Source organism: Nematolebias whitei, chromosome 8 (genome assembly GCF_014905685.2).
Source record: "Nematolebias whitei isolate Nwh7 chromosome 8, NemWhi1, whole genome shotgun sequence".
In the NCBI taxonomy this organism is placed as follows: domain Eukaryota; kingdom Metazoa; phylum Chordata; class Actinopteri; order Cyprinodontiformes; family Rivulidae; genus Nematolebias; species Nematolebias whitei.
In genome coordinates this window covers 11,328,360-11,355,089 of record NC_056505.1, presented here as the reverse complement: position 1 = coordinate 11,355,089, position 26,730 = coordinate 11,328,360, and the positions used below count along the sequence as shown (strand labels likewise).

The window sequence follows — 26,730 nt, the reverse complement described above, 5'->3', positions numbered from 1 at the left end:
GTGGGTGGATCAGGCCTCAGTGGACAGCATTTGTCACAATATTTTTTTTGTTTGTTTTTTCAGGCATGAGAGCTGATAAAAAGGTTCAAGTCCATAAGATTTGGGTTCACAGGGCCAAAAAGAAAACTGCACTGGATAAAAAAAAGAATAAATAAAAAAGAAGGGACTTGTTTCTGTATTATGGTTCAGAAAGTCTATTTTTTTTTATTTTAACTTGTTATTTTATTGCACAATTCATAATCAAAATAAAAAATAAATGGAGCACTGACTTTGTCACTGAAGATTATAGAATTAATCTGACAATACTTTATGCAGTTATTACAAATCAAGGTAGGTGTTTTGTTTTAATGTTCCTGGGTTGTTGGTTTTTTATCGTTAACCCAGAAAGGTTCAAGTTGAAAGATGACTAACAAAGAGGCCTCGTGAGTCATTATCACCTATCAGCACGAGGGTTAATTAACTAGAAACGTTTTACAATCTGACTTGATTTAAGAACATTTATCACAGATTTTTACTGTTACTCAAAACAAATGTTGATCAGAGAAAATTTAGTTCAAAGTATGTTAAGTGCAGGGGTTGGCCAAATAACTACATAAGTGAAGTTATATCTTGAGATGACTGAAAACTGTTTCCTATTTTCAAAATGTAAATATGAAAAAAATAATAATAATAATAAGTACAGAAACAAACAAAAACGAAAAGGAAGAATAATTTTCGGTATTATAGTTTCTTTGTGCAAAGACCGTTATAAAAGACAGGTGCGGTCTCTTTACAGCCTAAATAGTTGAAAGACAAGATCATAAATTGATAAATTAATGATGATGAAAACATCTGAGGCAGTCAACTGAAATATGAGACACACAAGAAACAGATTATGTACGAGAACGACACCGTCGTAGTTTTGCACGCTACCAGGGTTATCATTTTTATGGGCCGGCTGGAATAGAAGTTGAACTGTAAAATGTTCAAAAGCTGTGAAACGTCTGCATCTTTGAACACATTCAGTTAAATTAAACAGTATATACAGGAAAGCTGGGGGGGGGGGGGGGGAATAAAACTGTTGCAGAAACATAAAGAATAAAAAGCTACAAAAATATGTTTGCTGACAAATTCATTACATAAATTATTTACATTCGGAGATAGTTATTTATTACACCTTTGAATATCAACTCTATTATACAATAACAATATTGTCCTTCTTTTAATCTACTTTGCAAAAAATTCAATAAGTATAATTGTCACATATTGATGGAAGAGAACTTCAACCATGGTTAAAAAATGTACATAAACAGAATTCTGACTTTAATCTTTGAATATCTTCTTCTTTCAGCGTTTCCCTCTTCAGGGGTCACCACAGCGAGTCATCCTCCTCCATCTCACTCGGTCCTCTGCATCCTCTGTCCTCACTCCAGCTACCTCCATGTCCTCTCTAACTGCATCCATACATCTCCTCTTTGACCTTCCTCTTTAGTCAGCTGCATTTCTAACATCCTTCTACCATTACTGTCCCTCCTCTGGACAAACCATCTCAGTCTGGTCTCATTAACTTTATCTCCCAGTTGTTCAACCTGTGCTGTACCTCTGATGATCTCATTCCTAATCTTATCCATCCTTGTCACTCCTAAGGAGAAACTCAACAGCTTCATTTCTGACACTTCCAGTTCTTTCTCCTGTCTTTTTGTCCATGTCTCTGTCTCCAGAACATACAACATAGCTGCTCTCACAATTGTCTTGTAAACTTTTCCTTTATCCTTTGCTGACACCCTTTTGTTGCAAATCACCTCTGAAACTTTTCTCCATCCACTCCATCCTGCCTGGACTCTCTTTTTCTCGTCTTTACCACACTCCCCACTTTTCTGAACAGTGGACCTCAAGCAGTGGTGATGTCTACATTTTTCTAGTGGGTATACCGTGGTAAAGTTTGTTTTGCGTTGGACGTTGGACATCGTTGAAGCCACGAAGAGCGAATGTCCAACGTACACTGTAAAACTAACTTTACCACGGTTGGTCGGTATACTGTGCTTAGAAACCAAAGTACACATGTCAGTACAATGTAATCGTCAATTTGAGTTTTAAGCATTTTGAACATTTCCAAATTTCTCTGATGCTTATATTTGAATAAACGAACAACGAACTTTGTACTAAAGTTGGCTTTGTATTAAAACATATGTTAGAGAATTTATAAAACAGTATCAAACTAAAGCATGTTCAAGTACAAAGTAGTAAGTGCATAAGTATTAATTATACAATAATTCGCTGGATGAGCAAATGCAATAAACAAGCACTGCACACCAATAAGATTGTTACGAAAGTGTTTAACTGCCGTTTAACGGATCAATAACATGTGCCTAATGATATGCCATGTATCATTGGGCACTTTTAAGTGGGTATACTGAAATTCTTAAGCTTTTCTAGTGGGCATACTCCGTATGCCCACATATCACATAGACTACACCACTGACCCCAAGTACCTGACCTCTGCTCCTTGTAGCCTCGCTGTTCCACCAGCCTCCCTCTCATTCACACATGTACTCTGTCTTACTACAGCTGACTTTCATTCCTCTTCTCAAGTGCATACCTCCACCTCTCCAAGTTCTCTTCCACCTGTTCCCTGTTCTCACAATGTCATCGTCAATCATAAAATCTCAGAATTCTGGAAAAACAAGTCTGAATTCTGAGAAACAGATAGATTTTTTTCTATGAATTCTAACTTTAGTCTTAGATTTACGAAGGGGCAAAAAAAAAAAATCAGTGACCCCAATCCTCTTCTATGCACATTACAGCTATAATATAAAGTTAGCAGTTTATTTCAAATACTGAAGAGTTTTATATAAAACTACTTCTGGAAGCTTTTAAAGAGTTTGCAGTAAAGATCTTTTTGGTTTACTTGTTTTGTGACTGAACAGTGATTACTACTCCAAATTTCGATAATAAAAAGAAAGAGGCCCCCTTGCTTGGGTTACAAAAGGAACCTGAAGCTCACTTGAGGGTTTTGTCCAGTGGATTAACATAATGTATGCATGCTTTGAGAGATAAATGTGGTGTAAAAATGGGTGCCTGTCATGTCAAGGAGACAAAGAAAACATTGCACTTGTATATTGAATAATGTCACAAATGATCAATCCATGTAAAAATGCATGTTTTTTTACATACTTTGTAATAAATCATTCAAGACAAAATATTAACTAATCAAAACAGATTTTCATCAATTAGATTTTTGTTTTTGTCATGTTTTTCTACTTTAAGCTAGTTTGATTAGTCACGATACCTTCGCTGTCTTGTCATTCATCGTTCGTTTCTTGCCCTAAAAACCAGCTCTGAAATTTACCTTTATACCTTGTCTTGTGAAAAACTGAGCTATTACAGCTAAATATGACTCACACAGGTTAAATGTGTCATCGCTCTGCTCTGCCAGCCTATTTATTTCCAATAGGAAGTATTTTTACTTTCTGTATTGTTTACCAAATGGTCAACATCAAATTCTTTCTTGATATGTTCTTGGCAGAACAAAACGAACTGCAGAAGACTGGCAGTCAGGAATTAGGAAACTCGACAGTCATTGGGTGACCTTTAGCGACCTCTTTGTCATTATTCCACTTTATGGTTATTTTGAAATATGGGACATTTGTGGCCTCAAAGGAGGGAACAGCTGCTCCCATCCTGCCTTTCAAAAGGACGGAAGCAGGTTGAAATCATGTGCTGCTCACACACTGTGAGAAGAAAATGTTTTATTGTGTGAAAGATTTTCTGTGACATATTTGGCCCCTTAAAAAACAATATTTTACATTTGTGACTCCCAGTGGTTTTAAAAAAAGATAAACAAGTCTAGTATATAAAAAAAATCTATCATAACGTCAAAAATAAAAGTAACAAGGATATCGAAGGGAAAAAGTACAAAAATAATTTAAAGTTAAAATATTTTTGAGGAAAAAGTTTGAGCAAGATAAAAAAAGTTCAGACTTAAACCTGATTTTGATGATAAAACAACTAAAAATCATTCTTCATAAAACAGGATGACTTTTCAGCATTGGGATTTCCTTTTAAACTTTTTGTTAGACTTATCTTTTATCTTTTGCAGAGAGTGGTGAAGGCTGCACAGAAGTCTGTTGGAGTCTGCCTCCCCACCATCACAATCTACAAATCTAGATGCAGGAAGAGGGCCACCTGCATCATGAAGGACCCCACTCACCCAGCACACACACTTTTTGCCCTGCTCTCCTCTAGAAGCAGTTTGAGGAGCATTAAGTGTAGAACCACTAGACTGAGGAACAGCTTCTACCATGAGGCTGTTAGACTCATGAATATCTAACCAGGATGATCACTGTGAAAAATCACATCATGTTTCTGCTGATCTGTTTCATGTTGCTGCTGATCTGTTTCATGTTGCTGCTGATCCGTTTCATGTTGCTGTGTTCATTCATACTCATCTACTCACACAGACTCATGTTCGTGCTGCTGTTCGGCGTATTGTTTTTATGCCATTAGTGCATTTTTTTTTTACGCGTTTCTTAGTTCATATCTTAGATCTTATTACGGTTTTTATTTTACATTCTATTGTTGGATGTAACTGGGACCCTGTGTACACAATTTCGTTCTACCACATGTACCACATGTGGTGTGTATGACAAATAAAGAACCGTGAATCCTTAAATTATTTTTAGGGCTAAAGCCAAAATTAAAACATGTCTCAAAGTTACCAACTGGTACAGACTGTACTGGTACACAGACAGAGTGTTTTTTTTTTAGTGATAATCTGGTGGTTAATTTTTCTAAGCTGCGTTTACATAATTAGGAGTATTTAGTACAATGTTGGCGTGCAGTCACTGTTCACAGTGTCGTCACACAGAGCACCACTATCTGCTGGAGATGTGTTATCACAGCTGGATGTGCAGACGACCCACAAGTTATCAAAAAATAAATCCTGGGGAAAAAACTAAAATAATCACTTTAACAATGTGTACTCACACGCAGGCCTTAAAGGTCTTAAGACTTTTGCTGTATGCATCCATACACAGTCACATTCCTCCAGAGGTTTTACTGGGAAACTGCGTGGTAAACAATTACAAGAACTCTGGAGGGAAGGTTGCAGACTTCACACTTTACCAGCCACCCTAAGGACCATGTGCAGTTTCAGGGCTGCAGGGTGTGATTTAAAACAGACTTTTTTTTTGTTTTTTTTATAGATTGTCTGTGTGTGTAAAAATCAGTTTTAATAAATAACGACAGACTCCTTTCTCTACTTCCCTACTTTTATTTAGTTTGTATAGAAAAAAGCTCCATGAACAGCCTTAATGCTCAGTTCTGCTTCAGTTCTTTTTAGCTGAGATCCAATTTTTTGTGTGGTTTACTTTATAATTTAAACGTGACTGACATCAGGCTTCAGTGTGAACAGTCTACAGCTCTGGATGTACAGAGGATGAGACGTCGCACGCAACACACTGAGTTTACATAATTAAATATGGAAGCTGCACATGTCAGTGTGTGTGACTCAGTTTTGAAGTTGTTGTGCTATTGGGACCAACTGAATTATCATCTACCACGCTCGCTTCGTTCAATGTTCATTTTTGATCTTACCGCTGCCCACCTACTTCTGTGTAGAACTGCACTTCTTGGACTAGAGTGCTGGTGTAAAAAAAAAAAAAAAAAAATAATCAGCTTTATAGCAATCAAACTCTCAAAAAATTGACAAGATCTGTTGACAAGATTCAGACTGTTTCCACTTTAACATGCCGTTGACACATCACAACATGCTGAATTTGACGGAGTCAAAACTGCATAATCCTAGGTTTGCATGAGAGGTCCAGCAATTTCATTTCAGGTTAACTGGAGTACTTTAGGATTCCTGAAAATACTTTACGTCTCATTTGGGGATGTTTCTGAATTCAGTGAAGAAAGCTCATCTGAAGAGCTCTTTAAACATTTTATGTTTTGGGGGAAAAAAATGTAAAAATCTATCAGAACTTTTGTGTTAACTCAACAGAACACTTTTCAGCAAGAGTCTGATGATGAAAGGAAGAAATGATAGAAACATGCATGTGATGAAAACATGACAACGAGTGCAGCAGATCGTTCTATCCATTATCCTCGAATCAAATGTGATTTTTAAGCGAATACAAAATTCAAGGTGGTACTTAATTTTTTTACAGTATACAATAAAGTAATAATTAACTAATGCAGACAAGCTTTATAACTGAGAAAAGTAAACTTTGATTTACTGCTACATTATCTTATCTTGCTCGGGTAAAGCGGATGGAGGTGTAACCGGTGCGGTGGCAGCCGCACAAATCTTAAGATAAAGTGCTTTGCATCCTGTAATAATTTATCAGCATAAAACCAAACACTGTGTTCCAGAATTATTTTAAAAAGATTACACATCCTTTAAAAATTTGTCCAAACAAAAAGAAAATAAAAAGATTTTTTGTTTAGCCCGTTTGTTCAAGCATCCCTGCTTTAATGTGCCAGAATCGGCTGATTCAGGTGAGATATATTTCAACAACTTGTGGAAAACTCAAATGTGCCTTTTTTATTTGAAGTAGGTCACGCTTGCTCGAGCTTTTGACTCTTAAACAGAATGATGTGGCCTGTGCCTGGGGGCTACAGCCACCATTTTCCAGTCCATTAATAGCATAATGAGGAGATCACACAGTGCCTAATCTCAATCACTTAGAGCCCTAATAGTTAAAGGTCCAAAGAGCAGCAGTGGACCCCTCTGCTCCTTATGATAACGTTTATGACGATTCTTGCTCAGGACCTAATTATCTGACTGCATGCTCAATCAAAAATCATTTTTATTATCTCTATTGTCTCTAGACTCTAGAAAACTGGCGATGTAAAGAACTCTAGAGTTTCTAAACAATGTTTTCCTAAAGTTTTAAAATTTGCAGAATTTGATTTTTTTAATAATTCTAACAACCTGCACTTAACAAGTTGCACACACATGGTCTGATCAAAACGCTACAGGACTAATGGAGTACTGGCTTCTAGGGGAGTAATGGTACACATGCCTAAGTCAGTTCAGTTTGTACTTCGGTGAGGGTCACATGGTTTGGGTTTGATATAACAAGGAAAAAAAAAAGTTTTAAACGCTAAATGTTTGTTTGTTTTCAGACAAGTTATGAGTGACTTACATGTAACATGTGGGAACTTGTCATTTAAACATCACATACCTGTAACTTAGACCTAACTTATCAGCAACATGTCGGCATACGCTGAAAATTTTGTGCATGTGCAAAAGTTTTGTCTGGCATCGGCATACAACAAGTTATGACACTGTATATCGGCGTGATTCAATTCAATTCAATTCAAAAATACTTTATTAATCCCAAAGGGAAATTATTTGTTGTAGTAACTCATTATCCTCATTTCATTAAGAGATGTTATAGATACTGATGGCTGTAGGCAGGAAGGATCTCTTGTAAAGGTCCATCCCACAGTGGATCCTAAGAAACTGGCTATGGTAACTTATTCAAAATGGTAACTTATTCAAAACTTTCACTGAACTTGTGCGAATTATACCAGTGAGTTTGGCATTTTTTTCATATATGCTGAAACGTATGAAAAAACGTATGTCACCGTATGAAATAAGTTTGGCAAAAGTTACATTAACGTTGTGCATAAGCTCTTTATAAGTCAAAAGAATGCAGCTATAAACCAGCGTGTTGGATAAAATGTACAGTACATTCATCGACACAAGTTGTCTAAAACTGTTACAGTGTGAAGAAAGAGCTTAAGGCGGCAGATCATGTACAGCAAAATATTCATCAACTGGTGCATTCACTACCAAATAAAAACATCATAATTTGTGTCTTTTTATTCAGTCTGAACTGTAACAAAATAACCCAAAGGACCTGTGCCAAACTGAAAGTTTGATAAACTCTAGAAAGATCTTAGGAAAAATCACTAAAATTTTAAATTCAAACAAAAACCAAGGAGTGTTTGCTTTAATCATTTGACTTCACATAAAATACAGGGCAACACAAAACTATCAAACTTTTCAGCTAGCAGAGGGTAGGTATAAGAAATTGACACTTGTTTTAAGGTATATTGAATAAATATACAAATGGCTTGCCACAGTACTTGTCAAAAACATAACTTATATAAAGCAACTGCTTGCTATACACACATCTCTCTTCTCAGAGATTTTCCCATACAGCTCATCTGATCGGCTTTGCATCTGCGAGTTGTTCTAAATCAGGTTTGGTGTAGAGTGTTTAGATAGATTGTATTTATTTATTGCTTCTTTTCTGTCAGGGCTTTTAGCAAAATGCTGTTAAACAAAACCAGTTCCCGCTCTGATCACCTGTGACCGACGTATTTGTCGTCAGTTCACAGTACTAGTTCAAAACATCTGTACAGAACTGTCCCAGTATGAATACCTGTTACACCCCTACTGGAAATGCTTACTTCTGTGATACTGGCAGTGGTGACTCAGTTTGGGTTTAAACTTTTGTGCAGCCCTGCAATAAAAAAAAAAAAAGATCTTGTATTTAAAGTTCTGGAAAGCAGTGGTTTTCAAACTGGGGTCCTCAGACTTCCGCGAGTCCATGAGCCTTTGCTTGGGGGGGCCAATAAAAAAACTTTTTTTAAATACATATATACATATATACATATATACATATATACATATATATATATATATATATATATATATATATATATATATATATATACATACATATTATTTTTTTATTTTTTTTACAAGCACGTATATATTTAACAAACAGTTAAAATATATGGTCTGAAACTTGTGCCGTCACAATCTGGATTTGAATTGCTATTTTGAAACTGAATTTCACTAAAGTGAAATTGAATTTAATGGTTTGAAACTGAATTAATTTGCTTTGAAAATTCAGTTTTATAAACCAGTTACAATTTCAAAATTCTGTTTTTTGTGCGACACATCCGGGTCCTTTCAGAGTAATCGAACACAGATTGACAGATTGACGTTTCACGTTAATGAAACTCCCTTTAAGGAAATGTAGATATGTGGTTCAGTCTCAAGGAGGTGGTAAAACACAAAGAAGAAAAATAAAAAAATAACTTCCTGTTTGGCGTATTTGTCGAAATCTGTCGTGCCAAAAAGTGACGGTCTGCCAAAAATCGAATAGCGCCGTGGAAGCGTGCACGGTGAGAGGACTCACTGTTTCAGTTCTTACAAATTTAACAAGATTAATATTTAAAAACAATTATTTGTTTGCTCGAGATTATAGCAAAGGTGTGTCTCTGTGTACCTTTTCCTTAATAAATGCACTTTAATGGTCAAAATAGCTTAATTTCGCCTTCCTGCCAAATATTAATTATGGGTGGCCAAAAATTGATTATGGCTCATAAGTTAACAGAATTTCACAAGCAGGTGAAATTAAGCTTTTTTAACCATTAAAGTGCATTTATTGAGGAAAATGTTTCTCTTTTTCTCACATGTAAGGGGTCCATGAACACAAAAAGTTTGAGAACCCCTGCTGTAAAGAACGCTGAACTTCTATTGATCCTAAATCTGAGCAGTAAATATTTCTACAAAAGCTTTTATGTTCAGAAAGAACTGGCACTGGGAGCTGCTAAATAAATCTTGAACTCAACAACAAAAAACAGTTTTCGCATCCAACATTCCTTTGCCTACAAGTTCCCTTTAAAATACCTTTTATAATACTTTCGTGCTTCCTTTACATTTGAGAGCTGGTCGATTCATTTATGGAGTAATTTGTATCACTGATGGGGTTTTCTTCCCAATCTGATCAATATTTTTGAATCAGTAAAGGTCGAGTATTACTGCTTATTTTCCAAATGAGCTGGAAAATATAGCAAATAAATATAAAAACATAATTCATGCCAGCAAAATGAGTAAACGTTTGTTTGTGTTGCAGAAACTCTGATGGAGAACCATGTGCATACACTAACTTCTAAACACACAAGTACAACTGTGAGCTGAGAGAAATGTCTCACTTGATTCCTAATCAAAACTGTGGGCCTCCGAGACATAAAGCATGTGCTATATTCACACTCATTCATTTGATTCATGAACTGTTGAAAGAATAAGTCATTTTTTAGATACAGAGTGTATACTGTGTACCAAACAATAGGTAACTGTGATCTATGGCCATCACCAGCTGGTAAACACTAACATGGAACATCACAATGGACCATGAGTCATCAATGTGCTTAAAATGCAACAATATTACTAAAAACATCAGAAGTACTGCAGTGTTACAAAACAGTTCCTGAAAAGGAAAATCACTCTTCCTCAAGTCTGACCAGAAAGGTAAAATTCAAACTCACACTACTGTATTTCCACCATTGCCTCTTGGCAAAATATTCACAGATCCAGTGATAGCTATACAAGACTGCCTGAAACCAGTTGCTAAGCACGACGGAGGACAGAGATTAAAAAAAAAATAATAATTCTTGTGTTCACGTTTTGCCTTTTCCGTCTTGTTATCGTCATCAACTGTATGAATGAAACGTAGCGAGCGCTCCCCTTCGAAAACAACCAACAGTGACGCGGCAGCTACTTTTGTTCAGTCAGTGTTTGTCTTACAGCAGAAGAAGAAGAAAAGATTAAGCCATGATGAAACCTGGCAGCTTTTAATCCAGCACGCGTAAACGCATCTACAACTAAATACGCCACGTTATCATAGTTATTGAACCGGGAAAAAGCGGCATGTGTGTGTTTTCTTACCGTGTAAAGTCCAATTCTGCACAAGGCGAGGGAGAGCTGCATGTGCTCCGACATTGTGCTCAACAACAGGCGTAACCCCAGGCAACCAGCAACCCCAAGCCTTGGGAGTAAGTGAATGGATGGAGGAGGATCAGGAGCAGCTGAGCATGACAGTGTCAGAACAACACCACGAGAGAAGCTCTTCAGTGTGCAACAGGCAGCTGTCAGCAGCCTCATCTTGATCCTCCCTTTATTATAACGTTCACAGTGGAGTTTTGAAAGATGAGGAGGATCCTGTCTTTTATAGTCATTCATAATAAAAATAAAAACTGTTACCACAAGGATCAACAGACAAACACGAGCTTATAGCTGAGAGGATCTCTCTCTCTCTCACACCACAGAGATTAAGGGCTAGTGACAACTACAGATCCAGAATAAGACTGCAAATTGGATTAGTCACCATTACACACCCACACACAAAGTGCGCGCCGTATGCACGACTTTAGCAGGTATGAAAACTATTGCTTTCTACATGGAGGAGGATGAAAAGATGGACCGCTTGAGCTTACATTGGTCATGAGGATTTCAGTAAATGTGCAACGTTTTGTTGGACGTCTTCCCGAGAACTGTGAGTCACGTTCAGATAGTTTGTCATCCCGGTTGTCTGGTAATAGCTGCTCTCGCCCCCTGCCAACATAATGCAGTTATGCAGTATACAACTAATTGATATAGGACGACATTAGCAATGAGCAATATTTACAATCGTACAGATCAGATTTTCAATAAAAGTCTGAAAAAATGAATAGCATGCAGGCCCATGAGATTTTCTGTAACTGGGCTACAGAAGTTGTTCAACCACACTTGAACAAAAAGAGAAATGCATTATTTATTAGGGAAGATTGGTTGCAAAAAATTCACAAGAGATAAAATGAAAGAAGCAGAACTTTTTAATAGATCTGACTTATTTATCTCAGTTGTGATCTTTAATCCCTTGTAGAAAGACTGCTTATAATCCCAACTTGTTTGGATTATTTCAAAAGGTTCAACTGATCATAACTATTTCCAGGTTGATTAGGAACCAGCAGGTCCAACATGGACATAATTTAGATGGATGCACCATGCATGCTCTCAGATTTCTGATGTTTTATTCAGACAAGTGAAAGCAGTTTGTAGTCTCAGCCACACACTTGCTTAGCATGTGTTCATCGTGGAAGCTGTTACTCTGAGAGGAAGGCCAAAATCTGGTAAATGATCAAAATAGCAGACGAAGAGAAGAGGCTCTGCTGCTGCGCTGTAAATCACATTTATTTTTAAATTAAATAAATTAGACTGCACTACGGAACCAGGAACCAGGATTATGAGCTGAGTCGAACAAAGAACAAGAGTTGCATGTTCCTCAGCGAGTTTGAGACGCACCGTCATCCTCGTTGAAATAACTGGTCTTTAAAAATACTAATTTGTGCAAAATCATACAAGTGGTTAAGCTCATTAGTATGTACTTTTACTTCTTTTAGGGAAAAGGAATATTTAATTTAGCAGATTTCATAAAATTCAAAAGTACCCATGTATTTATAATCATGAATCTTATTCATATTTTTTTCTGCAATATTAAAAACAATTTCTCTTCACTAAATTTAAAATTGAAGTGGAGCTTGTGGAAAATTTTGATGAGAACTTTTCAAAATCCTTTTTGGGTTCAAAATATGAAACATTGGTCTATTTTCTTTTCCTTTTCATCTTTCTTAAGAGACAAAAAAGAAAATATTAAACATCATCTAAATAATAACGATAACCATAATAAAGCAGCTTCTTGTGATATAGCATCAGAGCTTTTTGCACAGTTATACGAGTTCCTTTGAAGCTACATACATTTAATTTAAATCCAGCAGGACACACTGTTATACAGAGCTCCCAAGTCACTAAAAATCATTTTTAGAACAATAATATTTTTATATTAATTTGATGGAACAATTTAGAGTTGAATAATAAGGCAACAAATCTATAACCGCTCAGGACTAAACCAGACTAGTTCTGAACGGAAGGAAAGAAAAAACATGAAAAACAAATTTAAGAGTTTACTACCACCTATTTAAAGCAATATTTAATTATATTTTATCAATATATTAATAAGGAACAGAAAGTACTAGTACTTATTCATGATCATAGCATTACATTTAACACAAACGTTGATGTAAACCCAACCATAGATCCATCCATCCATCCATTATCTTTTACCCGCTTATTCCATTTTGGGTCACGGGGGTTGCCGGTGCCCATTGTCCAGCAATCACTGTGTGAGGGGCGGGGTACACCCTGGACAGGTCGCAAGTCCATCACAGGGCCACATAGAGACACACGAGACAAACAACCATTCACTCTTTCACTCACACCTAGGGACAATTTAGAGTTACCAATCAGCCTAACATGCATGTTTTTGGTCTGTGGGAGGAAACCGGAGTACCCGGAGAAAACCCATGCATGCACGGAGAGAACATGCAAACTCCATCCAGAAAGGCCCCTGGACCGGGGTTTGAACCAAGGACCTGCTCACTGAGAGGCAGCAGCTCTACCAGTTGCGCCACCGTGCTGCCCCAACCATAGATCATGAACCATTAGTAGCCTCAACAAACAAGAGAACCACAGCTTTGGATGTAACAGCAGAAAAACTACCCGACAAGCTTGTTGCAAGTTGAAAACAGCTCAGAGTTTTAAGAATGAAGCTGTGCTCGTTGTATTATTTCATAGAGAGGCTTTTAACATGAACTTAAAATGAAAAGACAAAAAAAAAGAAACTGTGCAACTCTACCAAAGTAAATATTTCTCAATCCAAGATAGACTAGAATAAAAGTTTCTTTCACCAACGGTTAAGGTAAATTATTAAGCAAATATTTATCTATCAATAAAAAGCACACACGTTGTTGAAATCTGCACACAATAGGTCATTTTATGTTTGCCAGGAAAGAAGCTGGTAGTTTTCTTGGCGTACCAGCAGGGTGTGTGGCAGCGTTACAAGACGAGGCTTACAGGGAAAGTGAAGTCAGCTTAGTTTGCATTAACTATGAAGTTTATTTACAAGTTTTGTAGATTCACCATTAGCCCTTTTCCCCATTACGCCTATAAAATCTAAATATGCAGTCTGCTGTGTGCACCACGACCAAAAACACATGTAGGCTTACTTTTTTTTAATAAAAAGGTATTAGCCTCACAAATGTGATCTCTCAAAATGATGTGGAATGAGCACAGACTGCAGTGCAAAATAAGTGAAAACACTGATTTTTACATAAACATTAGTCCTTTAAACTAACATCTAGCCATCCTGGCAACTAAAATAGCTAGGGATGCACTATATTATAGGCATGGTATCGGCTGATATTAGCGATAAAGTTAAATATCGAACATCAGCCATCAAAATAACTCACCGATATAAAAGGCTTGTTTGAACTTCCCATGCTCTGTTACACAATTTCTGTAGTAAATAAGTCTAAATAAGAAGGCTATGTTCTGACAAAGGAAAGAAGCTGACAATATTTTTGCACTTTTGATTTTATTTGCACATAGCAGAATTCATAGAGATTAACCACATATTGGGCTTGTGTTTTAAGTTTATTCTTAATTTAAGAAACGGTCAAGTATATCTATTAATGCACTACTATTTATGCGCTTTTCACTAGTTGCTTGTGAACAGGTTGAGTTTAGGTTTGTGCAAATGTATAAATTTGCACTGTTCGAGTGTCATTGAGAGAAAATGTCAAGGATAAATTTGACATTAAACATAATCCAAGTTGAAGCGTTACATCATTTTCAGCCCCATTTTGGGCATCTGCATTTGGTAGCAGGCCAAACTGGCAAAGACCATGCAGAATTCATTCATTCAACCTTTAGGTTAGTCCCATTGAGCCATGAGGACTCAATAATGAATAATGAATAATAAGAATAATTTAGTATTTTAATTCCACAGCAGAGAAAACTATGTAGTCTCTGTAAGTAGGTCTAGGGGGGACAAATATCGGTATTGGTATCGGTTATCAGCCAAATAAGATTTAACATATTGGCATATTGGATATCGGCCAAAAACCCAATATCGTGCTTCTCAAAAAATAGCATATAATCTCCTATAAAGCTACCTTTAAATTACATTTTTCTAACAGGTGTTTCTTCAGAAATAGGTATAACCCTTTTAATTTCATTTTAAATAGATTTTTTTTTTTCTCTGCCGACTGTCGTAGAGCTGGTAAATCCCTTCGTATAATGTTTGGCATCACTGTGAAGCTTAGAGATTCATATTTTTTAATATATGGCTGAAATTACCGTAGACATCACTTAAGATCAATAAAAATCAAGTTTTCAAACTGGTACTCTTGTAAACAAAACTAGCTTGTTGCTAGTCAAGTCAACTTTATTTATCGAGCGCATTTAAAACAGCAGCTGTTGGCAAAGTGAGAGTAAATTAATGGAAAAAATACAAATAAGGACAGTACTGAAAAATTTATTATAAGCATTAAAAAAAAACATAAAAACACAGAACAAAAAAATACTAAATCAACCCACACTGTGTGAAATGTCAGAGAAAACAGATGTTTTTTAGCAGACATTTAAAATCAGGAAAAGAAGTGGCCTGCCTGATGTTGGGGGGCAAATTGTTCCAAAGTTTGAGGCTCATGACTGAAAAAGCCAAATCGCCTCTGAGCTTCAATCTTGTTTTTGGGAACAGCCAAAAGCAGCTGATCAGATGATGCTAGCCAGGAGATGCATCAGTCATCTTTTGAGATGGAGAATTTGAAATAAATAATAGATCAATATTGAAAATATCGTCAATGTGACTCATTTTGCCAGCACAGGTTGCAATTATCTCTTTGGATCAACAAAAGCATGGCAAACGTTATTTCGTCCGTCTTCTACGAAGACATCTGTGGAACAAGACATTTTATCTCCGAGTTCTTATCTACAAGCTACAATTAAACAAATGATAGAATGCTTTCATAATAATGACAGCAATCTTTAAAGGTCATCTCACATTTATGTTTCCAAAGGGTAAACAAATGTCAAAATATACTCAGAAAAGCTAAATATCATGGTCAAAAGTAAAATTGCATCCTGAAAGGTTTACAAAGGTTTGATTAAAAAAAAACAACTGGGATTCTGCATGAGATAAACTGGATTAAACATGTTTAAATGTAAATTAACTATATTATCTCGTTAAAGTGCACTGTGTTTAAATATGTTCCTATAAATATTTTCTCAAAGCAACAAGATGCCTGCTCATTCACAGAAAATGTGCTTTTTAAGCCACCATTAGCAAATGTTTAAGCAAAAAGAGTTACAGTTATATATTACCTCGTCATATAACCAGTGTTATTTATTCACCTGAATCTAAGTGGAAGACAAAATAGGCTAAAGGTTTTGAGGTTGCACTGAACTACAACACAAACAATTCGACAACTAACTATAAAATCTGGCAAATGTTCGACGACGAGCCTCATCAAGCCAAATAAAAACAGGCAATATCTTGTAAATGCAAGGAAATACAACCTACATGATTACATAAACTTCCTTCTTTCTGGAATTCTTTTCTTAATGGTAGTCTAAAATATAACTAGCTTTTACTTCCCTTCTGTGCTTCAGCTGTTTATTTATCCGGAGCTTGACCCAGATCAGTGAAGGTGTGGAGCAGTTGAGCTTTGTTAGGTTTTCTCTTTGCCACCGTGGCCGATGTCTGGAAACTGTTGTCACTCATTGAAATAATTCAAAATTCACAAACAACCTTTCTGGTTGGCTCAGGAAAAGTAAATTTAGTTTTAAAACACCTTAAATGTGTATTTCTAATGAAAAGGGCTAAACCATGGTGGAGTGGGTTTTTTTCCCCCTCATTAGCACAAATAAGCTCATGTGTGTAACGTTCCACAACCTGTAACGTAAACCACATCTACAAATAAGCATTAGTAATGCATAAAGCAGGCTGACTATTTCTAATAAATATCTTTTTACAAATTAAAGACCTAGCATTCCTTAAAGGAATGCATACCGTCTGCTGTCTTTCATCTCAGAGTTTTGATTGTCTTGTGCTGAGAAGGTTTAGTTTAGTTACAGCTGTTTTGGTCAAACCTTAAATGATGTCATGCACAATTGCAACATCTGTTAGCGCTTTATGTTTGTATTAAGGATGACTCTCAGCTACTACTACACCAAATTAAGCTAAATATCTGAGAGATGTATATTAATTTTAGTGTTGGCTAAGGTAAATGGTAAATGGACTGGACTTGTATAGCGCCTTTCTATCTTATCAAGACACTTAAAGCGCTTTACAACACACTGTGTCCTCATTTACTCATTCATACAGCTCTATACTAGATCTCTACAAAGCTAATTGAACAAATCATTCTAAAAAGACTAATCAGAGCTTTATCACATTCATACACCGATGGGACACACATCAGAGGCTATGAGGGGTTCAGTGTCTTGCCCAAGGACACTTTGGTATGTGACTGCAGGTGGATTTGAACCCCCAACTCTTGCATTGGAGGACGACTGTTCGAACCACTTAGCCACAGCCGCCCAGTTTAACCAACACTCCACAACCTGTAAACCATATCTACAAATAAGTAATGCATAAAGCAGGCTGACTATTTCTAAGAAATAAACATATTTTTATAAATTAAAGAGAAACTGGGATGATGGAGATGGTGAAGATGTACAGCCAATGATTACTTTCTAAGAGTTTCACTGAAATCTGTCCAACCTTGAGATATTTCTCTAACAGAGAAACAGAGTTGACCCGAATAAATGCCAGTGTTTTAAGCCAAGATCTCTGTAGCACTCGGAGCATGTGTTGGGAATGACTCAGCTACTGCCACAACAAATTTTAGGTCAGTATCTGTCAAATTGGTTGAGTCAACCCTTCTTTGGGTTGACTAATGTTGACTACCGGGGTGGCCGTCTTAAGACTAGAATGTGAACGTGAACTCCGAATAATTACCGGTACTTTCTGAGAGTTTCATTAAAATCTGTCCACTGGTTCATGAAACACTAGGGACACAAACACACAGAGAATCAGGTTAAAAATATTACTGCCTTTGGTGGGAGGACAATCAGAGAAGTGCTGATAATTCAGGTCCTGTGCAAATTGACCAAAAATCCAGTTTTGTTTGTGTACTCACAAAATGTCTTGCTCTGGTGTCAGCCTGATTAAGTCCCAACAGCTTTGTGTGGCTTTCAAAAGAGTCACACAAAGCTGCTGTAATTTGGTAAGACGGTGTCGAGGCAACAGCCAGAACCAAATTCTTCTCTCTGTGCTGCAGGTTTAGGTCTTTTAACACAATGCTGACCGTGCTTGAACATGCTTCACCTCCCAGTTGAAAGATAGTTGAGATCTGATCTATGTTGCACCAACTGTGATAAGTTGATGTGCAATAACAGCCTCCAGTCATTCCAGTTACATTCCAGCTAATCACAGCTTCCCTTCTAAGACAAACTAAGCTAAATCAGTAGAAAGGATACAAGGCTGAGATGATTCATAAAAAGCTAACATATTCCCTCCGATTTATAAAAATTAGCATAGATTTTGCGCCACATCTCAAGTGTTGCACAGCAGGAAAGGAGCCCGGCACCTACTGAGTGCCTGACCCCAGAGGAAAGCCAAGAACTCTGCTCCAACTCTCCACGGAGGTACAGCTGTGTTTTCTCACACAGAACGATCACAGAAAACCTCAAATCCCTCAGACAAGTAAACTGTAAAATGGTGGAGTCTTAAATCTGACCAAAGTATTAGCAGGAAGTTGTTGAGTTTTAGTTTAGAGAAAATTCACAAATGTTACTTTATCTATGCGGCACATTATACAAAAAAACTAGGGCAGTTTAGACAGTGCTGGCTCATGAGTTGACCCTTTAATACAGCCCTATTTAACAAGGAGCCCACTGGACAGACACTTTGTCTTAATGTGATGCTGTAAAAGATGCTAAACATATCACAGCTACTTCCATACGACATATTAAGCTAGTAAAACCTGCCTCTCAATTTGTTTTTATAAGCCTTCACAATGGAGACAGGCAAAGTGCACGTATGGTCTGACGTGTGCAAAAGGCATCAAGGATGCAGAACGGACACAAGACTAAAGTAAAAATTCAAGCTCGTTATAAAGTATCAAAATGTTTTAAACAAAACCTAAATTGTAAAGTAGATTTAGACATTTGTTATTATCAAAGCGAGTGGACTGAAAAGTATTTTTGTGATTGAAAAACGTGATGTGAAAAAAGACAACACAAGTCAAATCATGACTCTTTTTCCTGCAAGTTTTCCAAAAGAATCAAAGGAACAGAGCCACTCGCGTATTTTCACTAAAACTGCGACAGCTTCCAGTGTTAACGAAACAAAAGCAACTTTTTTCTGAGACTAAAACTGCGAGAGACAGAATGCTTGCGGCCCTCAAACCTCCAGTGTTTTATATATTTGGCCTATTTACAAATGAAGTTGAATGAATAGCCCTAATTCAACATCAATAATTTTGTCATCAACGTTTAACAGAGTTTACATAATGACTCGATTATAAATGTCTCGCTGTTGTGCCCAAGTAGGAGCGGTTACTCTGATGCAGGAAGCAACATCCGTGTGAAACATACAGCAGAAGTTCTGGTAACAGTTACCAGACCCAACTGGGGTTGTTCAGACTCAAAATGTCATAGACAAGTCAAAGTTCATATCAGGTCTTACATTTTGAGAGGGACATTTATAAACAAGCTAATAGCACTGGGAATGTTCCTCTGCACTTCACAATAATATCACTTGCACCCCTTGTGATGGCAGAACAATGTGTGTGTACACGTTTACGTCTGACGTAATAAATCCCCCTGGAAAGAGTTCACGTACAGCTTCCTCTCTCTGTTAGTGCTGTTTTTTCAGCAGCACCCAGCACATCTGCACAATGTGGGCAAAAGGCCCAATAAACTGGGATATCCAGGCTAAACGCTGTAACAAAGCCTGAGATATTGTTATAAAAACATCCAGGGGAGTCATTTTACAAACCACTAATCCAGAGGTCTGCAACCTGCAGGACTCAGAGAAACAGATACGCCATCTCCCCTACTAAATTCAATTTGTACGGAGCCACAAAATCTGCCTGAGCATTGGAAAATTGCATTTTCTTTTATAGAACAGCATTTCAATTTTTGTCATATTTGTAGAAAACGAGTAAAATAAATGGCTCCCTCAAAGACAAATAAAACATTAAGTTGTTTTTCTCCAATGAGTTACAGGTGAACCTAAAAGTAGACCACTTTATTGGTTGTTTAGGACTTAAATAGCCACAAGTGAAAAGCTACAATCTTTATTTACGAACTGCTTTACAGTAATGTGTCAGACTTTGATTAGATGATTGAATAACTTGCTGTTTTAGGAATTTCCAATAGAAATGTACAAAACCACCTTTTTTGCTTTGAGGGCAAACTTTTAAACACATTTTGGCCACATTTATAGTTCAGTTACAGATAAAATGTGAAGCTGTGTATAATTTAAAAGGGTTATTACTATGGCCTGTTTACAAAAAATGAGTTTCCAAAAGCAGCACAACAAACTTTTTAGGGTGATTCTGCTGCAGAAAGTCCATAAACTCATTTATTGCAAAAATTTGGTGGGCGACTAGCCTTTTCCTGTTGTCAATATAATTTAAAATACACCCAGGTTCATGTCATGTTTAGTCCATTGCAGATTATCCAACACAACTTGCAGTTTCTTCCTCTCCAGCTGTGCTCAGCAGTGACATTTTGTTTCGAATGTAAACACCTTTTAGGTCTGGGTCAACCAGTTAGACCGAGAGCTGCAGGCTTTTCACCATGAAATACACATTAACACTTTTAAACCAAACTGACACGATCTGACCAGGACCTGCAGCAGACTGCTAAAAAGCTGAAGCTAGTTTTTGGTTGTCGTTTTAGACAAAACGGCTGCATTTGGACTCGTTTACTCACCAGATAATCCATGTACTATCGCTGACCAGTCCCAGCAGCACGACCTGGCTTTCTACTTATCCCGTTTTTTGCTTCAGCGAGTCCAGTTTTTTTTTTGTAAATTCTTAGCACACGTCGCTTCGTATTCCCCGCCTTCCGACAGCCAGCCAGAGAGAGAAAGATTAAAAAGAAACAGGCTTTTCGTGGCTTTTAAAATCGGTGAAATTCCCCGTTTTCTTCGCTTATAAGCAAAGTTCCATCACAGCAACGACTCGGCTTCCTGAAACAGAAGACAACAGCGGCGTTTGGGGCTTTCTTTCCCTGAATAGCCAGCTCGTCTTCCACCCGCTGCCCCTCCAGCCTTTTTTTTCTTTCTTTTTTTATCAAACAATATCAGTGTTTGGTTGAGGAAACTAACGAAGGCTTTAACGTTACGTCACGTACGTCGCTATGCGCACGCAGCGCTGTCACGTGACCAGGCGCCGTCACGCTGAGGCGGAAGCGGTAACCTTCAAAAATCTTATCAGCTAACTTTTAGACTTCACGGTTAAAAATCTAAATTTTATGTTTTAATTGATGATATTATTTAACGAATAACATGTTTTTACTCTTTGTAAAACATTCTTAACCGCATTATAATACAACATAAATATTTAGGCTAAAATAAATGATGTACTTAATGACTTTACTGAAATTTAGTTGTTAAAGTCAAAAGAAGCGAAACACTAGAAAATCTGAAAGAAGCTAAATGCTATTTTAAAACCAAAAGTTGCAAGCATTGGCTAAAACTGCAAAACATCCACTATAATAAAGTACGTTTTAGGTTAAATTTCGCAAACGTCTAGCTAAAATAGCATAAGGGAGCTGGAAGCTAAAGCAGCAAAAGACAATTAAGCTAAAGGTAGCAGAATATTATCGAAAAGCAAAAATGTATGCTAAATGTTAAATAAAAGCAGCAAAATTCAAGGTAAACTTAAAAAAATGCTAGTTAAAAGCAGACAGGGGTTATCACAAAAATGGGTTAAATTAAAAAAAAAAAGTTTTTTTTTAAAACAAACTTGTCCAGATGACAACTTTTTTTGTGTGTGATTTATGGATGATTGAGCTGTCAAATCTTTTTCAGACAGGTCAGTTAAAGGCTAGCTAAAAGTAAGGATAGCTATAAAATTAAAGTAGCAGAAGAGTAGTTAAAAACTAGAGTAAAGATAAAGATTTACTTTGGGGGCAACTGTGGCTGAGTGGTTGGAGAAGTCGTCCTCCATTGGAAGAGCTGGGGGTTCGATTCCACCAGCAGTCACATGCTGAAGTGTCTGGGCAACACATTGAACCCCTCATTGCCTCCGATGTCTGTCCCATCGGTGTGTGAATGTGATCTAAAGCCCTAATTTATCTCTACAGATTTAGATTATCTTTGTAGATCTTATATATATATATATATATATATATATATATGTGTGTGTGTGTGTGTGTGTGTGTGTGTAGTTTTTAAGATTTTAGGAACTTTTTGTGTGAATCTTTTTATCTGTTTGGGACAATAAAGGCTGATTCTATTCTAGAAATGTAGTGCAGTGCTGTGTGGATGAGGGCACAGGTTGTACATTATTGTAAAGCACTAGAGTATCTTGATTAGATAGAAAGGCACTATATAAGTACATTCCATTTACCATGTAGTCAAATGCTAGCTTAGAGCAAAGGTTGACTAAAAGTTGGAAAATGCCAGCTAAAAGCAGCCAAAGGCTAGCTAATCAACTAAAAGTATTGTAGACAGTTGCTTAAAAAACTATAGCACAACACAGCTCAAATCAGCAATAGAAGACAAAATTAGAACAAGAAGCAAAAGGTTAACTAATCAGCTAAAAGTAACAGAACAGTAGCTAAAATCTAAAAGTAGCAAAAAGCTAGTTTATTGTAGAAAATGGTTAACATAAGTTAGGAAAAGACTGGCCAAAAGCAGCAAAAGCTAGCTAAACAACTAAAAGTAGCAGAACAGTAGCTAAAATCTAAAAATATTCAAAATATAAATTCAAAGTAGCATTAGAAGGCAAAAATAGAGCAAGTGTGCTGAAGCAGGTTTTTAAGAGAATGGTGCTTTTTAAGGTATTAAAGAAATTAATTATTTGTGCACAGAAAATACATGTAAATAAAGTCAAAGTATAAAAGTTGCAGAAACCAAGGGAGTGGTGGCGCAGAGATTAGAGAAGGTGGGCCTGTGATTGGAATATCGCCGGTTCAATTCCCGGTACCGACAACATCAAAATGTGGGTGGGACAGGTGAAGCACCCACACCTGCCTCGACCCTCATTTGCCCCACACTGGGCCCTTGAGCAAGGCCCTTAACCCCCACCATCTGCTCCCCCGGGTGCCCTAGATAGCATCTCTCTGCTCCACACAGAGGGCTGTGGTAGCTCGGTGGTCTGTGGTCGCATCAGGAAGGACATCCGGTGTTAAAACCATCGCCAAGTCTTAGTGCGAGTTAGTTCGCTGTGGCGACCCCTGAAGAAGGGAGCAGCCAAAAGAAGAAGAAAAAAAGTTACAGAAACCATCAGCATAAATGAAGTGAATATTTTTATATGTGAATGGCTAAAGTAGCACAAAGTATGCAGAATTTGTTATATTATAAAACATTTACCAACAATAAAAAACAAGAAAACAGCATTATGAATGCTAAATCATCAATCACACAATGTGCTATAAAATAAAGAAATCTAGAAGTGTAGGTGGAGTTATGTCAGTTGTATCCAGGCACAGCATTGCATTACGCTCATATTACTATATATGTCAATGTGAATTTTATTTACATTAGAGTCGCTATAGTCTGAGCTGCATATATTGAAAGACAAATTGTTCCTTGAGTTTTAAGAGGCACTATAAAATCCCATTCATCTTTTTATTTTAACAGGCTACAAAAGCCCCGGATCACCTAGAAGAGCTGATGTTCCTCCTCCTGTGCAAATGTAGAGATCGGATAAATATAAGCCAGCGTTTAAAACCTTTAAAAAATGAATGGTAACATTTTAAAATCAATCTGAAAGTATACAGAAATAAGTCCGATTGGTGTGTAAAATCAGACGACGCAGCCCAAAACAATAAGATCAACGTAAAAAGACAGATCAGATGAAGCCAGAGGGATACATGAAAAGAAGTTTCTGCACATAAATGTGGTTTTGTGTTCCCACCTGTGTCATCAGCATTCTGATTTATAGAACAGATTTAATCTGATTCTTTATCAGCTCTGAGGGTGTTCATGAAAAAACATCTCTGTTGGCTTGAAATCCCATCACAGAGTCAAATTATTAGAGCAGCGGTGAGAGAGGATCATCTAAAAAAAGCAGAGCTAGAGCATAAACTGCAAAGTTATGTGACATTCCAACTGAGTATGACGACTATAAATCAAACTTTCTCATGTACTTCAAGCTGAGGTCTGAAATACTTCTTGTCCCTTGAGACTGGACTCATGTTCAATGTTTTATGTGGTTTTCTATTAAAGGAAGTGCACATGAAGTCAGTCAGGTGGAGCATGATCTGGACGTGAAGGATCTGAAAGGTAAAGAGAATAAAAGACTTAACTGCTTTATATATAAACACCCATTCTAAATGTTCCTACTCCTTTGGTAAGATTGTCTTTCAGATATGACCCCCTCCTGTGAGAGGAGAGACGCCTGGTGGCCTGTTAAAGCTTGCAGGTTGAGTAAACACAGAATCACACATTCATTTAGAAGTTTTTGTTTTTCCCACATACAGTTGTTTTTTTTTTAACATCTGGAGCGTTTGTGAGGTCAGTAACTTCCCCCAGAAACACTTTAATAAACAGAAAAGAAAAAGCTTCAGATTGAATGTTGTACTTTGTGGACAAAATATCCCAAATAATACCCAACTATGTGAGACAAAAACCTTTAAAAATTAAAATATTAAGATCAAATTCTCACTTTAAATCAATTATGTCTCTTAAAAAATTGTTTGTTGTCTCAATTGTCTTAAAAAAGTTTTATTCTACATTTTATTTATGTTTTTATTTTATTTTATTTAGTCTTTTAAATGTAGAAATAAAGTAATACAAAAGTTATCCACTAGAGGGCAGAGGCGACCAAAGCAAAGCACATAACGGCCCATTTACAGAAAAAGCTTTTATTTTGCTTGTGTAAGACAATGCTTTTTTTAAATTTAATATTGATTTAGACTGTATCTCTTTGTCAGTAAAAAGGATTGTTGTTATTTTGACATTTAGAATAAACTTTATTATTATTAAATTGTGACTAGTGTCTAAATGTAAAAAAAAAAACTCTTAGAAAATAACAGTTAACTTTAATTTGTATGTAGATTTCAATAAAAATAAATCAAATAAAACAAAATCGGATGCATCCTCAATAAACATAATTGTCAAACTAAGAAAGACAGTGATTATGTTACATAAGTAATTTTTAATGCTGATTTTCATTACAGTTTAAGGACTCAGAAATTGTTAAAGTTCACAGAATCCTTTCAGTATGAGACCTTTAAAAGTGTACATTTCAACAATATCATGTTGTTTATCTTGCAACTTGTTTGTCATCTGGGTCTCAGACCAAACTGCGTGTATCTTTGAGATTCAGGATAATGCCTGATGAACGTAGACGCTATTTTCCAAATTATTATTGTCAGCACTTTTAGTTCTGTTTGACAGACAGACACAGAAAACATCAGTTTTGTAAATGTTAGTGTCAGAAATCTTTCCAAATAATGTAATGAACCACTGTGTCTTTTTAATCTGGTTGTGAATTACATAATTTTGTTCTGGTCTCCATTATATCACTTCTTTGGGAATAATCAATAATTACAATATATGATTTTTATTCTCAAACAAGTACACTACAAGTTGAGGTAATAATCAGCTGATTGATGCTAAAAATCCCATTTTGTCTCATTTTTTGTGTGACTATTACTTATTCTAAGGTTTATTTATTGAAAGGCACATATTGAACTGTATCATTGTCAGATGACACTGAAAACTTCTGACAGCTGCAGTTATGACAGCAGTGACTACTTGTTCACATGATCATCATCATAAGGGTTACTTCTGCTTTTCTGTTCAGGGTTCTCAGCAGGTATCTTTTCTAAATGTCTTCAGGTGAAAGGACAGGTTGTCAGTCCATCACAGAGACATGTGACACAAACAATTACACACATGCACAATCATTTCTTCAGTCCATTTCAGAAATGAACCTAACTTGCCTGTTGGTGTACTGTGGAGGCCAGGTGACTCAGAGAAAAAAAACTTTTTGATGAAAAATTGATTTGTGTATTTTTAGATCAGTTATTTGCATATTGTTGAGGAATGTGCACAAGACTTACAGACATTATAAATGAGTCAGCGGCTCTGGATCCACTTCGTCATTATGATGTCAGAATTTTGTAGATACTATGTCATCAGAATGATAACAATGACAGAGGGGTTGGCAGAAACCCAAGTTGACCTGCCATTCAAAGAATCAGGTACATTAAGTGCAGTCGTATTAGAAAATGAAGGGACACGTTTCTGATCTCAAGTGTGATCAGTATAATGTCCAAAAAAGTTTCAAAACATAACAGTATATTATAATATATACAAAATATGGGTATAATAATAATAATAGTACATTAAACACTCTACTACAACAGCATTAACAGTATATTAAATTAGTATATTGTATAATTTATATTTCTGAAGAATCACACAAAAATTCTCCAGGAAAACAAAATCAACAACACATTACATGAGTGTGTTAGGTGGATTTAAACGTTTTAACGAGTAAGAATTAAAATAAAGTGTGATAAATTGGACATAAAATTTTATTCTCGTTCTAAACAAGCCTTGTTGGATTTTTTGATGTTCTGAGCTGCATTTGTCAACTGGTCTGAAAATCGTGCGTGTAAAATGTCCTCTGTGTCCATGATCCCAAAATTTTGAACATTATTTCTACAGGTCATTATGTAATACTGTACAACACTGGAAAAATTCATAATAATAATAATAATAATACATTTGATTTATATAGCGCTTTTCTAAATACTCAAAGACGCTTTTTTCATGAACGAGCTGAAAGTATGCAGCATTCACGCAGTAAGTCCGGTGGTTGATTAGTGATGTCTGGGCGGATCGATGCGGTTCGTCGCTCCGCCCTCCATTC

General features: G+C 36.5%; 2 protein-coding genes across 2 annotated transcripts in view; one reads left to right on the top strand and one right to left on the bottom strand.

The window, feature by feature from the left end:
* LOC119413873 (ADP-ribosylation factor-like protein 15) overlaps positions 1-10,737 on the bottom strand; it is a 113,570-nt gene extending 102,833 nt beyond the window's left edge. The window contains exon 1 of the mRNA XM_037680938.1: positions 10,673-10,737. Within this exon, the coding sequence (XP_037536866.1) occupies positions 10,673-10,726 (54 nt within the window). The 5' untranslated portion in view covers positions 10,727-10,737. The remainder of the gene's footprint in view (positions 1-10,672) is intronic.
* The window catches only part of tmem8b (transmembrane protein 8B), a 1,109,927-nt gene that overhangs the window by 506,593 nt on the left and 576,604 nt on the right, over positions 1-26,730 (top strand). The window lies entirely within an intron of this gene.